The sequence below is a fragment of the Pimephales promelas genome, chromosome 14 (assembly GCF_988280905.1).
Source record: "Pimephales promelas chromosome 14, fPimPro1.hap1.1, whole genome shotgun sequence".
In the NCBI taxonomy this organism is placed as follows: Eukaryota; Metazoa; Chordata; class Actinopteri; order Cypriniformes; family Leuciscidae; genus Pimephales; species Pimephales promelas.
This window is the reverse complement of record NC_142782.1, coordinates 26,826,182-26,840,776: the sequence shown is the minus strand read 5'-3', so window position 1 is coordinate 26,840,776 and position 14,595 is coordinate 26,826,182. Positions and strand designations below refer to the sequence as shown.

Sequence of the window (14,595 nt, the reverse complement as noted above, 5' to 3'; positions counted from 1 at the left end):
ACGAGTCTATGAGCCGTTTGGAAATGACGGCCAATAAACATATTCTCAGTTTTAGTCATATTTACCTTGATTTTTCTTCTTTTCGTTACCCCCTAAAGAGGTCACCCTTTCACACTGTGGAGTTTCTATTGCAATGGTTACTAAGTATACATTACAAACCTAAAACAATGATCCCAGGATTCTATTTTGTACAGTGTGGTGGAAATGATTGCGAACCCAAGGGTCAAGGGTTCTACTTATGAAAAATATAAGAAAATGTGAATAAATATTGCAATATATAATATGTATAATTGACATAGACATTATTTTATAATTTGTACTTAAAATCTACATTATTTAAATATTTAATTTAGAATTAAGCGAGGTTGAAGCGGTACAAAGTCTGGCTTAGAGACTGAGGGAAAACAGTAAAAATCATGCATAAAAGGCCTCATATTATATAATAAAAAGAATGATTGAGCCATGATACATTTTTTATAAGTTCCCCTTAGGGTGAAGTAAGTCTGACAAAAACAAAAAAGAAGAAATGTTTTTTTTAGATTTTATTATTTCATCCAGGGACAAGAAAAGTACCATAGTTAAAGAATCACCCATATGTTTTTGCTCTGTAGCCATCTTCTCACATTTGCCACAGAATGACAAGTAATGTAAACATAACGCAACAGGTCCCTCGCATAAGTACGTAGCAAACTTTATCACAGTATGTAGTTTCAAAAAATTGCTCCAATGTTAGTGTTTGTGTGTCTGTGTGTTGCACATCCATAATTTCAAAGGGGACGCGATTACAGCTCTATAAGTACATAAATGTATCAAATAACCATACCGAGACATACTGGTCCATTCTCATTTGTGTTTATTCTGCCGGACTCTCTTCGTACTGTTTATATATTCCGATTCAAACGTACGCTGAATGACATTCAAAACAGCGGTTTCTCTCACTCTCTCAGCCCTTCTGCTTACTACTGACTGCCATAGGTATCAAGTTACGCCCTCTTCCAAAGGCAGGGTGGAGATATGCAGCTCATTTGCATTTAAGGTAGTACACACCAAAACAGCTCATTTTTAAACAGGCCCCAAAAATTATATTTTCAAATGGTTATAATAAATTAACTGTGGGGTATTTTGAGCTGAAACTTCACAAATACATTCTGGGGACACCAGAGATCAAGATTACATCTTGTAAAAAGGGGCATAATAGGTGTCCTTTAAAGATAATTTATTTTGGAATAACATGCACTTATAAATTGTTCACAATAGAGAATGTGTAAGATCAGTTTTAACATAGTAACTAGACATTAACTGGACAAAACAGCCTTTTACAAAGCATTTTATTTTCCATCCACTTTAAGTGAAAAGATTTAATACAGACAAGATTTAATAAAGTTTAAGCAGTAGAAAAGGTAGATTATATCATATTTTCACCACCTGTCCTGCTATACATGGGCTCACTCTCTTCCCATCCACCAGCACAGGGTTCGGCTGAACGAGTAAACGTCCATAAGTCCCGCCCACCTGTCCTTTAGTGAGACGGCCAGGATTGACACATACACAGCCAATAACGTCCTGGAAAATAACGGCAAATTAGTTTCAGTCCGAATTGAAATAAAACATTCTTTTACATGGTATATAAATAAACTCTTCTGAAATATGACTGATTTACCTTGATGAAATACCGAAGTTCAGAAGGAACAATAAGAATATCAGGTGTGATGTACATTTGGCAGAATTTTTGAAACTTCTCATAATCCATGTTAACTTCCTCCACGGGGGGATATAGAGGATAGTAGCTATAAGAACAAATAAACAAAAGATTTACAACTGCATACTGTATCACTGTAGCAGCAAAGAAGAGTATAGACAAACAGCTTACTGCTACTCCGAAGTCATTTCATTTAAAGATAAGAAATGTTCTACAAACCTTCTCTGGGTCAACATGTGTTTCATGATCCGTGAGAAACGCTCCGTGCCAGTGCCACTGCAAAAACGGTAATGACAAATCAGTGCTTCTGTCAATGAACGTCAATCACATAATGAATCAGAAAATGGTACACTTTATACAAAAGTTCTTTTACTCTTTTTTCCTATTGCCGAGTTCACACTGCACGATTTTAAAAGTAGTCGGGTCACTGTTCTTTTCACACTGCATGACTACGAGACTAAAATTGTTATTAAAGTCCCCGTGAAATCAAAATTGAAACTATTTACTTTGTTAGCGCATATTACTAGTCTTGTGGTGAACAATTAATCCGTGCAAGTAAAAATATATTTAAAAAATGTTTTACCTTGGTAATCTTTAATCAAAATCTGAAAAGTTACTTCCGGTCTGGAACGTTTCTTTTTCTGATGACGTAGGTTTCACAGTTTGGGTGGGGAAACGCTTAACCACTCCCCTCAAACCGTTAGTTTGCTATGAGTGAGAGATGGAGAGGAGGAGCGCTAGAGTAAAACCCTGCCCTCTGTTCAATATTCCGTTTAACTTGGAAATACGTCACAGCACTGGAGAAAAAATCGTTTGCAACTTCCGGTTCACGGGGACTTTAAAAATTATAGCCTGCAAGAAGCTTGCGATTCAATTTGTCAGTCAAGAAAAAAAAAATTATGCAGGAGTTATTAACAGATTATTTGAATCGCTGACTGCTCCAGATATTTAGCATGCCAAATATGTCACGGGTGTAGGCGACTCGTCGGCGATTCTCTCAGATCACGTCTTTGATAATTCGCACTGCGTGATTGTCACTCACGTGAACGAGCAACAATTTACCTGTGATTTCGGGCATTTGTTGTGCGACCTCCCAAAACCTATTGGCGAGCGAAAATCAGGCCTAAATTCATTCAGTGTGAATATATAATAATATATCGTTCAGTGTCGGCATAAAATAGCCACAGTTTAAATGTACATGTCCGTTGTAGGCTGTGTTCATGCTATAATTACCAGTTTGTTCAGTGGTTTTACCTGCTGATCTCTTCAGCGCCCATATGGAACAGAATGTCTGTAGATGTCAGGCCAAAAGTCACATTACCAATGAGGAGCGTGCAGGGGTCACTCGCCAAGGTCACTCGCTAAGGGTGGAAAATTAGTATTGAACAAGAGAAGTAATAGAACTTATTCGGTATAAGATATATAACTGAATAAAATCTTGTTTTTCGAATTAAAGGGACAGATCACCTAAAATATTACGATTTACTCACCCCATACCTAAAGTATTACTTTCTTTCTTCAGAAAAACACAAACTAAGTTTTTAGGACTAAAACAATGGTAGGGGAGTACTGGACATTATAAGCCATTTGACCACAGTGGATGAGTCAGTCACAATCGCAGTGTGTGTTTTTTCAAGCATCAATGGAGAAGCAGCCATTCACTTGCAATAAATGTGCTCAGATTATTTGTCCTAAAAATCTTTGCTAGTGTTTATCTGAAGAAAGAGAGGCACATACATTCAAATAAACAGAGAATTTAGCTAATCATCTCACCGCTGTATCATCTTTGCTAAGGTTGGTCAGGTTGAAGGGTGGCTGAGGATAAATGTAATGATGATTGACATCCCTCTGAGATGGCACAAACACCAACCTGCATCCTGACCTATAGTAAAAGAATGCAAGTGTTGAAAACACAACAATACATTGGTGAGCAGCACTTTCTTTAAAGCTGTGAAAAAATATATATAGACACACACCCTTTGGTTCCTTCCACTATGCTGTCCACACATCTCTTGAAGATGGACTGAAATGTTTCCGTTACCTGGTTTTTCTGTTAAAAAAGGCAAAAAGTGTTTAAATTTGTGGCCATGACGAAAAATTGTTAATAAAGGAATTTCAAATGCATACAAAATATGATTTACCTCGATCTGCTCATGTTTGGAATCAACAAATGGGCCAAACTATGAGATAAATAAACAGTTAATTACTAGCCATTCTTTTAAATGTCTTTTTTGACAGCAGTCATACTGCAAAGATAAATGAGGTTTTATCACAAGCACAACAAGCTGGTTGTTGGATCTAAACAACACAGAAATGTGCATAACGCTGTACCCACCAGAATGCACACATCAGGACGATCTTTATTGATGATAGTAATGAGGTCAATCAGAGGGTCATAGGTCAGACTTTCAGAGGGGGTGTACGGTCCACAAGCCATCATAACCATCACAGGCTCAGACACTGAAAAAGTGTGTTATGAAGGGTTTAATGTGAGCCATGATCTCATCAGAAATGTTCTTAATGCATTTTCACCAATCTTACCTTCATCCATTTCCTCTTTCACATCAGAAGGGCAGTAAAAAGGCAGGGGAATACCCTAGTGGACAAACAAACCACTGAATAAATATAATCAATAAAACAATTTGTAAACTTAACCTAAAACAAGTCTGACCTAAAAAGGTATTAGTGAGATACCTCGTATAGTTTGGTAGCAACAAACTTCTCCCCAGAGGTGTTCATCCCATCCATGACAACAACCTACAAAACACCCGTAGAATGTATGCCCGCCCCCAAAAAAAGATTAGTAATCAAATATTACATAAAAAAGCAGTATGTGCTTCCAATAGGTGTATATCTCACCTGTCCAGGGAAGAGTGAGAACTCTTTGAGCTCAGACAGATCCACAGGCACCTGTCTGCCTCCCTGTTCCTGTCCGGCCTCCAGCAGCACAGACTGGGCATTGAGCTTCCCGTTACTGTCACAACACACCTGCCCCAGTACTGTGATGCTATCCTGAGAGTGAGCACGCAGACTTCAAAATTAACTTTAGCAAAACCATTCCATAAATAAGTTTTTTTTTTTATCACTAATAATGAATAATTAAGCCATTATGATGGTATATGTGATTGTACCTGAACTGGCAATGAAACTGGAGAGAATTCCTCTATGTTAAAATGACTCCGCAATTCCTCTCCAAGCTCTTCAATCTTTTCAGTCAGAACTACAGACAAGAACATAAATAAATGTATAAGAATATCATGTAATATACATACAATTACAACATACATACAATTTGTAAACATATAAAATGAATTTCATTTCTGAATATATCTAGTACTCTGTACTACCTGTAGCTGCTTCACTGTAAAGCTGCTTTGAAACAATCTGCATTGTAAAAAGCGCTATCTTGACTTGTCTACCGGTACTGCAGAAATGCTGGTAATTTTAAATGATAATACTAAACGTGAGGACATTTAATCGTGGTTTATCGTGAAAGCGGTAATCGTTCCATCCCTAGCTGACGGCAGCAATAAGAACATTGACTCACCGTCCCGCACGTCTCTCAGTCTCTGGAACATGTATTTGTAGCTGCTGATGAGTGAATTGTCTCCTCCTCCCAGCATTTCCACCCTCACACTTGTCTGTCCTTTTCCCGTCCAGCGAGGACCCTGCACCGTCCCAAACGACGAAACCACCTCTCCTCGTCCCCCACGCATGCCATATTTTTGAGAAGGTGTTGCACTACACAAACAAATAAAACAATTTTATATTAGATTAAATGTATTGTATCATCTTGAAGTGAAAAGACATGTCATGGTAATTATTCTATGTTGTCTTTATATTAGGGTACTTACTGGGAGATCAAACTTTTGGTTGCCTTGGCGATTTTGTTAATGGTTTGTTTGCCTTATAAAGACCTCATATATTCAAAGCTATCTACAGTAAATAAAAGTTTGGTGAATTGGTTACCTTGGTGAGAAGCTGGCAGGTGACAGCATTAGACTGGGACTAGCGAGTCGGGCCACACCTCTCTTGGACTGAGGATGTTCTGGGGTGGTCAACGCTCTCTTCTGAGAGCCCTGAGGTAACACAGAGATGAAGACAGTTATACATTTGCACTTTCTTACCAATCCAGTTACAAAGAAAGCACATTTTAATATATTGCAAATTACAGCAGGTCAAATAAAAATTGGGTTAAGGCTGATTTAATTGTAAGAGCGGAGCTATACAATACTTTCTCATTGGGAACCAATAATGCATATCTCTCTGTTCCACCAAGTCTCGCCCTTGCGAGAGGTCTTCCATTTTCTCACCTTGGCAGGTGTTGAATAGGAATCCAACAGGTCCTCCTCTTCCTCTTCTGCTCGGATTCTGTGAGACTCTGTTAAGAAGACCACTGTGAACATTTAGGGACCAACTGAAATGATGTCACATGAAAACTAGTGATGGTGTGAGCTAAAAGGATACAGTTCCTGGATAGAGTTGATGTCTCTAGTTTTGTTAAGCTGGCTTCCCTTTGATGAGCCTTTTGACTTTTTCTTCTTGTTCAGTATCTGAAAGAGTACATAAACAGTATGTACAGTAGGTATCTTATTTATGAAGGTATCTCAAGAGATCCCAGAATATCTGTGTTATGCAGTATGTGTTTATAATGGCCTTGTACTAACTTCATGTTCAAACTGGTCCAGGTTATCAAGAGTGAGTAGCAGCTGGTTTTTAGAGGTGCTGAAAGCAATCCACTCGAATACAATCTCATCCCCCTTCAGCCTGTGGCACAAACACTGCTCCAACACTACAAGAAAGAATAATTACAGCATATGACCACTGTAAGGTAAATATATATATATTTATTAGTACTGGTCAAAAGTTTGGAAACATTTTTAATGTGTTTGAAAGAAGTCTCTTATGCTAAACCAGCCTGTTTTAAATTGATCAAAAATATGGAAAATATGGTAATAATGTGAAATATTATCATAATTTAAAATAATGGTTTTCGATTTGAATATACTTTGAAATAGCCTATTATTTATTTCTGTGATGCAAAGCTGAATTTTAATCAACCCTTAAGTCTTCAGTGGCACATGATACTTCAGAAATCCTTCTAATATGCAGATTTATTATTAATATTGGAAACAGTTGTGCTGCTTAATATATTTTTTTAATAACATTTGATTTTAACTTTTTTTCCAGTATTCTTTGATGAATAAAAAGTTAAGAAAAAGAACAGCATTTATTTCAAATGGAAATCTTGTGAACAATGTTCACTACCGTTCAGAAGTTTAGGGTCGGTCATCTTTTTAAAAAAATAAATTATTACTTTTATTTAGCAAGGATGTCTTAAATTGCTAAAAAGTGATAGTAAGGATTTATATTGTTAGAAAAGATTTCTATTTTCTATTTTGATACGTTTTATTCATCAATGAATCCTGAAAAAAGTATCAGATATTAAAAAATAATAATAATTAAGCAGCACAACTATTTCCAACATTGATAATAAATCAACATATTAGAATGATTTCTAAAGGATCATGTGACACTGAAGACTGGAGTATTGACTGATGAAAATTCAAAATTGCATCACAAAAATAAATTATACTTTGTATTTTTTTTTTATATATAAGTATATTGAAATAGAAACCCATAATATTAAATTGTAATAACATTTCACAATTGTAACGTTACTGTTTTTTTCACATTTATATTTTCACAATACGGCACATACTAATATTTTAGAGCATTATGCCATACTAACAATGTAAATTTTATATACAAAAACCAATAAATAAGAAACTTGACGTTTACTTTTGTCCACAGTGTCATTGTTGAAGTCTATGTTGAAAGTGTCCAGTTCAGACTTGATGTCCTCTGCAGTGACTGATGCCATTGTTGTTGTTGTTTCCGCTGATCTTCAATTATTAAAAAAAATCTGTAAACCAAAAATAAATAGAAACGCCTTCAATAAGATTTACGCGTTCCGATTCACACATTTCATTAATCGCAATTGTAACAGAACGACATTTTAGATTCTCACTGGACTGGCGCTAAATACAATAACTTAACATATTTTGCTTCCTAAATACAATTGTATTCAGTTAAAGATAGAAATCCAATTAAGAATTGTATCTTTAACACGGATAATACAATAATATGAAAGTTTACCTTCTATACGTCAAAAATCAGCTGTCATATTCCTCTCAACAGACTTTGCATCACGTTTAGGTTGCCGCGAAAAAGTACCAGCAAAACAGTTCTGAAAGGTCACTTCCGGTTTCCCCACGCGCCCTCCAGGACGCCAGAGGGAGCTCGAGACTTTTACACGAATTTCCATCCGATCAGCTGAAAGCAACCAAAGACTGTTGGTGCTACACGTGTTTATAATATCCTGAACGTATACTCATATTTGTACAGTAAATTTCACTCGTTGGAATCTCAGCTATTACTTATCAAAATGCCGAAGGTTAAAACCGAGAAAAAATCTCGAAAACATCAGGAGGTGAAGAGTCAAGGTAGGTTTCTTTGAGATGTTTTGTACTCATGCTGTCTGACGATTTAATGAAGTCTGTCCCTTAGAGATCTTTCGTGAAAGTGAACGTTAAACATGTTATAAATCTAATTTGGATTAAGGGAGAGCCTTTAGAAAGCTGTCAACAACACGTCCAGGTCACATAATTAAAATGAAGCTTATTTTTCTGACCATAGAACATTGTGACTTTACTTTCATGACAGTTAAGCACATTTTCATCTCACACACATATAATTTATGTGCTTTATTGTAAAGACAATACTGTCAGAATTTTATTTAATTTTTCAAAAATTATATATATATAAAAAAACGTTTTATGGGATTATGTTTTGACACACATCTGTACAATTTGAGTCCACCCATAAATAATATACAGAAAAAAAATCTATGTTTCTTCATGTGTTTCAGGAATTATGTTCAATACTGGTATTGGTCAGCATATTTTGAAAAACCCCTTGATTGTCAATGCCATCATAGAGAAGGTCAGTACTGTGGAATGTGACTTTTTTGGGGGGGCAAATTTCTGAATGAGCTTTCTGAATGCTTGACCACATTGTCATGGTACAATATAATTGTTATATTGATTTAATACAAAAATATCTTTCCAGGCAGCACTTAGACCAACAGATGTGGTTTTGGAAGTTGGTCCTGGAACTGGTAACATGACTGTCAAGCTGTTGGAGAAAGCCAAGAAAGTAAATAAGTCACACTGAATGTTTATTGCTAGAGTTAAAGTAGTGATGATTTCCCCCCCAAACAAAACTTAATGACTTAATTTACTATAATTCAAAGGTGGTTGCATGCGAGTTGGATACCAGGCTTGTTGCTGAGCTTCAGAAAAGAGTCCAGTGCACGTAAATACACATTCATTGCTATCATTTTCAAAACTCCAGCGACAACTTCAACATCTGTTTGATTGTAAAATCTGTTTTCTCGATCAGTCCAATGCAGAACAAGCTTCAGATCCTCATAGGGGACGTCCTAAAGACGGAGCTCCCCTTTTTTGACGTGTGCGTGGCTAACTTGCCTTATCAGGTATTGCTCAGAAATGTTTCTCTTTGGTTGCTGTCATGTTAGCTCATTAAATAATATTAGTAGATAAACTTTTTGATGTTAATAATGTATTTCTAAATGTTGAATTAACATTAACTGAGATTAATAAATGCTTATGCTTTAGAAGTATTTTTCATTTTATTTAATGTTAATATAGTTTAAGGTACACTATGTAACTTTTTTGCCCTCCTAGCAGTTAAAAAAAAAAAAAGATAAATTCTGCCACAGCTCTACAACAACCATAATGAAATGACGCTTCACAATAGATAATGTTTTACAATAAACTCTGTTCGAAAGCTATATGCATATGGCAATTTAATTTATCTGTTCAATAAAATACCTTCCTCACCTGTTTAATAATAAAAATGCTTCGTTTTGCATGTAGGCACCCTCATTTTGTTACCGTGTTAGTGTGGGGCTATTTTGAGCCTTGTTAGTGTTAATTATCGATTTTTATTTTTCATTACTCTTTGCCCTATATACTAGCATTATACGCTAAACAGTTTTTAGAGATAAAGCTCTTTACATTCGATTATCATGAAAACAAATCCCAGCGAATGGTCGACTAGGTACCAATGCACCAGAGTTGTCCTTTAAATTTAGTTAATTTTGAACAAAAATGTTACATGGTTTACCTATTAACTAATGTTAACAAATTTACAAATTAGTGTAAAGTGTTACCCAATCACAGCTAATCACACTGAGATTTTGTTTTTTTTCCTTCTAGATATCATCACCTTTCGTGTTCAAGCTATTACTTCACAGGCCATTTTTTAGGTAAGAAATTGGATAAACTGTTTTTGGTTGATTCATTAAATGGAAGTACAGTATAGAGAAAACAAACGATGGGACTTTAATTCCTACTGCTGTCATATTGTTATGTTTTTGCCAATTTACGTTTTTGTGCTAGTGGCTTGTCTTCTCCCCTTGTACTCTCTATGACTTGACAAACCAGTTAAAACACACTGCATTACAATGGAACGTAAATGGTGAAAACATGATCAGAGCTAGATGAGGATGAGTTTATTGCTATGCCAGTAATAGTGATGAGTTTTGTATCTATTCTGTCTGTAGGTGTGCCGTGCTGATGTTTCAGAGAGAATTTGCCATGCGTTTGGTGGCTAAACCTGGAGACAAGCTATACTGCCGACTCTCCATCAACACACAGCTCCTATCCCGCGTGGACCATCTCATGAAGGTTCGGAGAGTCCCAACATTCATTAATTGACTTCTATTGGTTCCTGTATTAATTTATTTACTGTTCTTGTACATTACTGTATAATGTAACAAGTTATGACTGCTGCTTGAGAATGGATAAATCCATTGTTGGAATGCATGGTTTGTAACTGTTATATGTAGAGATACTGAAACGTTATGCTTCTAAAGGTGGGAAATGTAACTGTTATATGTAGAGATACTGAAACGTTATGCTTCTAAAGGTGGGAAAGAACAATTTCAGACCACCTCCAAAAGTAGAGTCCAGCGTGGTGAGGATAGAGCCCAAAAATCCTCCGCCACCTGTCAACTTCCAGGTAAGTGTATAATTAAAATGTATACTGTCTGTGCAGTTATTGGAAATTATATAACGTTTTTTTCCACATTTAAAGGAATGGGATGGTCTTGTCAGAATTGCATTTGTCCGAAAGAACAAAACACTCAGTGCTGCTTTCAAGTAAGATGCCACTAAATTGTGTTTTTGTTGAGTGTTAAATAGTAATAAATTCAAGAATAATGATAATAATGATAATAATGATGAAATAGCCAGTCTTGATAATGGATTGATGTTTTTGTGTTTTCAACGCAGGTCTTCTGCAGTTGAGCAATTATTAGAGAAGAATTACAGAATCCACTGTTCTGTGAACAATATAGTGAGTGCTTCACTTTGACTACATCCACTGTCAGTTGAAATCCGATTATTTGTGTATCCAATTGGAATCGGATCTAAATTATTGACTGTCTACACTTTGTATCCTAACTGTTCGGATCTGATTTGTATGATATGACCATGTGTTTCTGCAACAAAAGAAACAACAACAACAACAACAACAACAAAAAGCTTTGCAAAATCGAGAATGGTTGACAGAATCGGATTCCCAGAAATGGTATTTGAATAGGAAATCAAACCATATATAAATGTAGCTAGCTTGAAATGGATATGCACAAAAATCGGATTTGGACTGACAGTCTGAACAAGGTTTTAGACACTTTATACTTGACCTGATACACAATTATATTAAAATACATTTCCAATTTGCACTACAGGAAGTACAACAGGATTTCAACATAACTCAGAAAATTGATAGCATCCTTCAAGAGTCGAAGTTTAATGAAAAGAGGGCACGTTCCATGGATATTGATGATTTCATGGTGTAAGTATGACATGCTTCACTCCATGAAAAATGCTTTTAAATGTTTGTTTTTTAGGAGGGCGTTTCATTAAGCATTTTTTCTGCATCCATATTTTATGGTAGGCTTCTTCATGCTTTCAACTCTGCCGGGATACACTTCTCCTAAGACTAAGGAACAGTGAACAGCTACTACTTTGACAGGAAGTGATGTCACTGTCTTGTCGTATTCTGGTTAATGCTTTCATCCATGTGAAGAAATGAATGGCATTTCTTTTCAATGGACATGCAGTGGGACACATAATCTCTCAGGCTAGCAATGTTTTGTGCCTTTGCTGAATGATGAAATATTTCCAGACTACTTTCTGAGGTAAAACTTTAGTTTTATTCCTCTCAGCTTTGAAGAGGACATTTGTAAAGGCTTCTTACAGCTTTCATTTATATGCACTCATCAGTTGTGAGTACACCAGTTTACTTTTGATACAACTGATACTGTTGTAAAGAATATTAGTCTTCATCCCCATCAATCTTAGCAGTATACACACAAAACGCTATCATGCCCACTACTGCTCAATACTGTCAAATTGAGGAAGAAACTGCTAATTACTACTTCACAATAAAGTTCACTTGGTTAACATTAGATAATGCATTAAGTGTCAACTAACAGAGAGCAGCTATTGTTACAGCATATAAAGGTTATTGTTAATTTATAATTATACTAATTTCTAATTCAAGTTTGTTTATAATAAATAAACTTGTATAAAAATTGTAATTAATAAATGCTGTAAAAGTATTATTCATTGTTAGTTCATGTTAGTTATTGCAGTAACTGTTAAGTTGAAACTTATTGTCAAGGTGTTACCAATAAATTTTTATTAACATTCTACCTACAGTTAATGTGAGTGTACTATGTAAACTTTCATGTGTAAATAATAAAACCACGAAGAATCGTGTTTTGTGTAAAATTGCTTTAAAACTGTTTTGCTCACGCTATGTGAGACTTTTCAGTAGTGTTTTTCTATTATGAATCACTTTGAACTGTTCAAACACGCTCTCAGTTAAAACTCACTGATTTTTGCAGTAAAATATCCCAAAACCACTAGGACAATGTTATATAGTTTGTTTAGTTGATTACTTACAATATCACAAATGTTTCCAACTATTTGTAAATCGTGAGAAAATTGCGATTTTGACCAAGGAAACTAGGAATGTGAGCAGAGGCAGAGCTTTGGCAGAGGTGAGGAGTCGCCAGTCAATGGCGTCATATCCGCGTAACCCCTGGTTTCCGCAATGTTTGACTGCAAGTGGTAACCATGGCGATAGAAGTTGACAACTCGGTCGGTTATGCCTAGAAGGCCGCTCACGCTGTTGTTTTGTTCATTCATGATGGACCACGGCAAGCAGACTTTGAGACAAAAAGAGGACTAAAACGAAGACCAACATCCTTCGAGATGCCGAGAGCTCCACGTCCGCGAAGGAACTTCGACTTGACATAGACGCGAGTGTTGCAAGTTACTTTATCAAACAGGTGAGCAAAATTGTTGAGCATGGTGTGCAAACTAATCCGTGTTATTTAGTTCAACATGATGAAAAGTTCGAATATGATCTGTATGTTATTCTCAATTGTTAATTTTGCTTAGTCTCATTATCATACAGCCAACAAACAATCCAACTTACTTAACTAACAACATTCAACTCGCTCAAATCCCGTTTAGTGTGACAGTGTAACTGTTAGAGCAAGTGAAACAGCGCTGCGTGAGTGACCTCAAGTTTAATTCCTCCAATAAACTGACCAGGGGTGCGTTTCCCGAAAGCATCGTTAGCCAACTATGGTCGCACGTTGGTCGCAATTTCCATTGAACTCTATTGGTAACGACGGAACTTGCGACTATAGTTGGCCAACGATGCTTTCGGGAAACGCACCCCTGTTCGGTAGAATGAAATGTCCTTATTCCTTTATATCCGCGGTAAGTTACTCGCGTTCCGTTTGACGCTGGTATATTTCTAGCAATCGCGCCCTACTTCATACCACAGTCATGTTAAAAACATCACTGTTTTCATAAAAGATCCATAAGCTTGTCGACAAGATCCATAATTCTGCTTAATGCAGAATATACCTCATTAATTAATATTCGCCTTTGTTATTGTAAGGTAACCCCTAGCGACCCCTGGTGACGAAAAATCTTGCATGATGATATTAGTGAGTTGAATCATTTATTCAAACAAATGATTCGTTCAAACGGCTGAATCGTTCAGGAATTATGCAGTTGTTTAATCGGTTATTGAAACTTTTTTTTAACTATTTAAAAACTAAAAACTAAAAGTATTTTACTCAACCGATTTATTCAAAGCGCTGGATCATTCAGTAATGAGGTTATGTGTTCCGGTGAGATGCGCTGTGACTCTGCTGTGATGTTTGTTTTGAACTATTTTCGCTGCTCAAATAAACAAAAACAGTCATGTGTCTAAAATGTAATTGACTTGATATGAATTACTTGTTTTTGAACGGTCATATGAAATCAGTGTCACATTTTGATGGTATTTCAATTGTGATGGTATAACACACTGAAGAGGGCACGCCCCGAAACGCGCCTGCGCATTTAAATAAAACGAATATGCATCACTGATCTATATAATGAAATAAATGTCATTCTATATAGATCAGTGATATGACTCTCCTGTTTTTTTAATATACCCCCCCCCCCCCCCTTTTTTTAACCGCTGTATGTTCATTAAAGGGATAGTTCACTTTGAAATTAATTTTTGATGTTTTAGATTAGCTACCTCAAGGGCATCCAAGATGTAGGTGTCTTTGTTTCCAAAGTATTTTATTATTTTTTGATATTTTACGGTCAAAAATGACGGTTTTGAAATGATTAAAATTTTTGGGCACTTTTCAGTTGGTCCTGTTTAAACCCATCTTCTTTTTTATTTCAGTCAAGCATAGTCTCCAGACTGCAAATGTTAAATAGATT

The 14,595-nt window shown here is 36.0% G+C and overlaps 2 protein-coding genes across 2 annotated transcripts; one reads left to right on the top strand and one right to left on the bottom strand.

Annotated features, from left to right (window-relative positions):
• Nucleotides 1-830: 830 nt before the first annotated feature.
• On the bottom strand, nucleotides 831-7,986 carry pola2 (polymerase (DNA directed), alpha 2). The gene is made up of 19 exons (XM_039676007.2): nucleotides 7,859-7,986; nucleotides 7,502-7,625; nucleotides 6,367-6,491; nucleotides 6,167-6,252; nucleotides 6,013-6,070; nucleotides 5,669-5,778; nucleotides 5,247-5,440; nucleotides 4,831-4,919; nucleotides 4,559-4,711; nucleotides 4,394-4,456; nucleotides 4,241-4,295; nucleotides 4,035-4,159; nucleotides 3,841-3,879; nucleotides 3,676-3,749; nucleotides 3,473-3,581; nucleotides 2,954-3,060; nucleotides 1,919-1,975; nucleotides 1,661-1,787; nucleotides 831-1,563 (listed from the first exon to the last, which is right to left on the bottom strand). The coding sequence occupies exons 2-19, from the start codon at nucleotides 7,581-7,583 to the stop codon at nucleotides 1,411-1,413; spliced, it is 1,806 nt and encodes a 601-aa protein (XP_039531941.2). The 5' UTR covers nucleotides 7,584-7,625; nucleotides 7,859-7,986; the 3' UTR covers nucleotides 831-1,410.
• A 29-nt stretch (nucleotides 7,987-8,015) lies between these two features.
• On the top strand, nucleotides 8,016-12,573 carry dimt1l (DIM1 dimethyladenosine transferase 1-like (S. cerevisiae)). The gene is made up of 12 exons (XM_039676019.2): nucleotides 8,016-8,205; nucleotides 8,631-8,704; nucleotides 8,831-8,917; nucleotides 9,015-9,076; nucleotides 9,164-9,257; nucleotides 10,003-10,052; nucleotides 10,350-10,473; nucleotides 10,715-10,807; nucleotides 10,883-10,947; nucleotides 11,080-11,143; nucleotides 11,538-11,644; nucleotides 11,747-12,573. The coding sequence occupies exons 1-12, from the start codon at nucleotides 8,148-8,150 to the stop codon at nucleotides 11,787-11,789; spliced, it is 921 nt and encodes a 306-aa protein (XP_039531953.1). The 5' UTR covers nucleotides 8,016-8,147; the 3' UTR covers nucleotides 11,790-12,573.
• The last annotated feature ends 2,022 nt before the right edge of the window (nucleotides 12,574-14,595 follow it).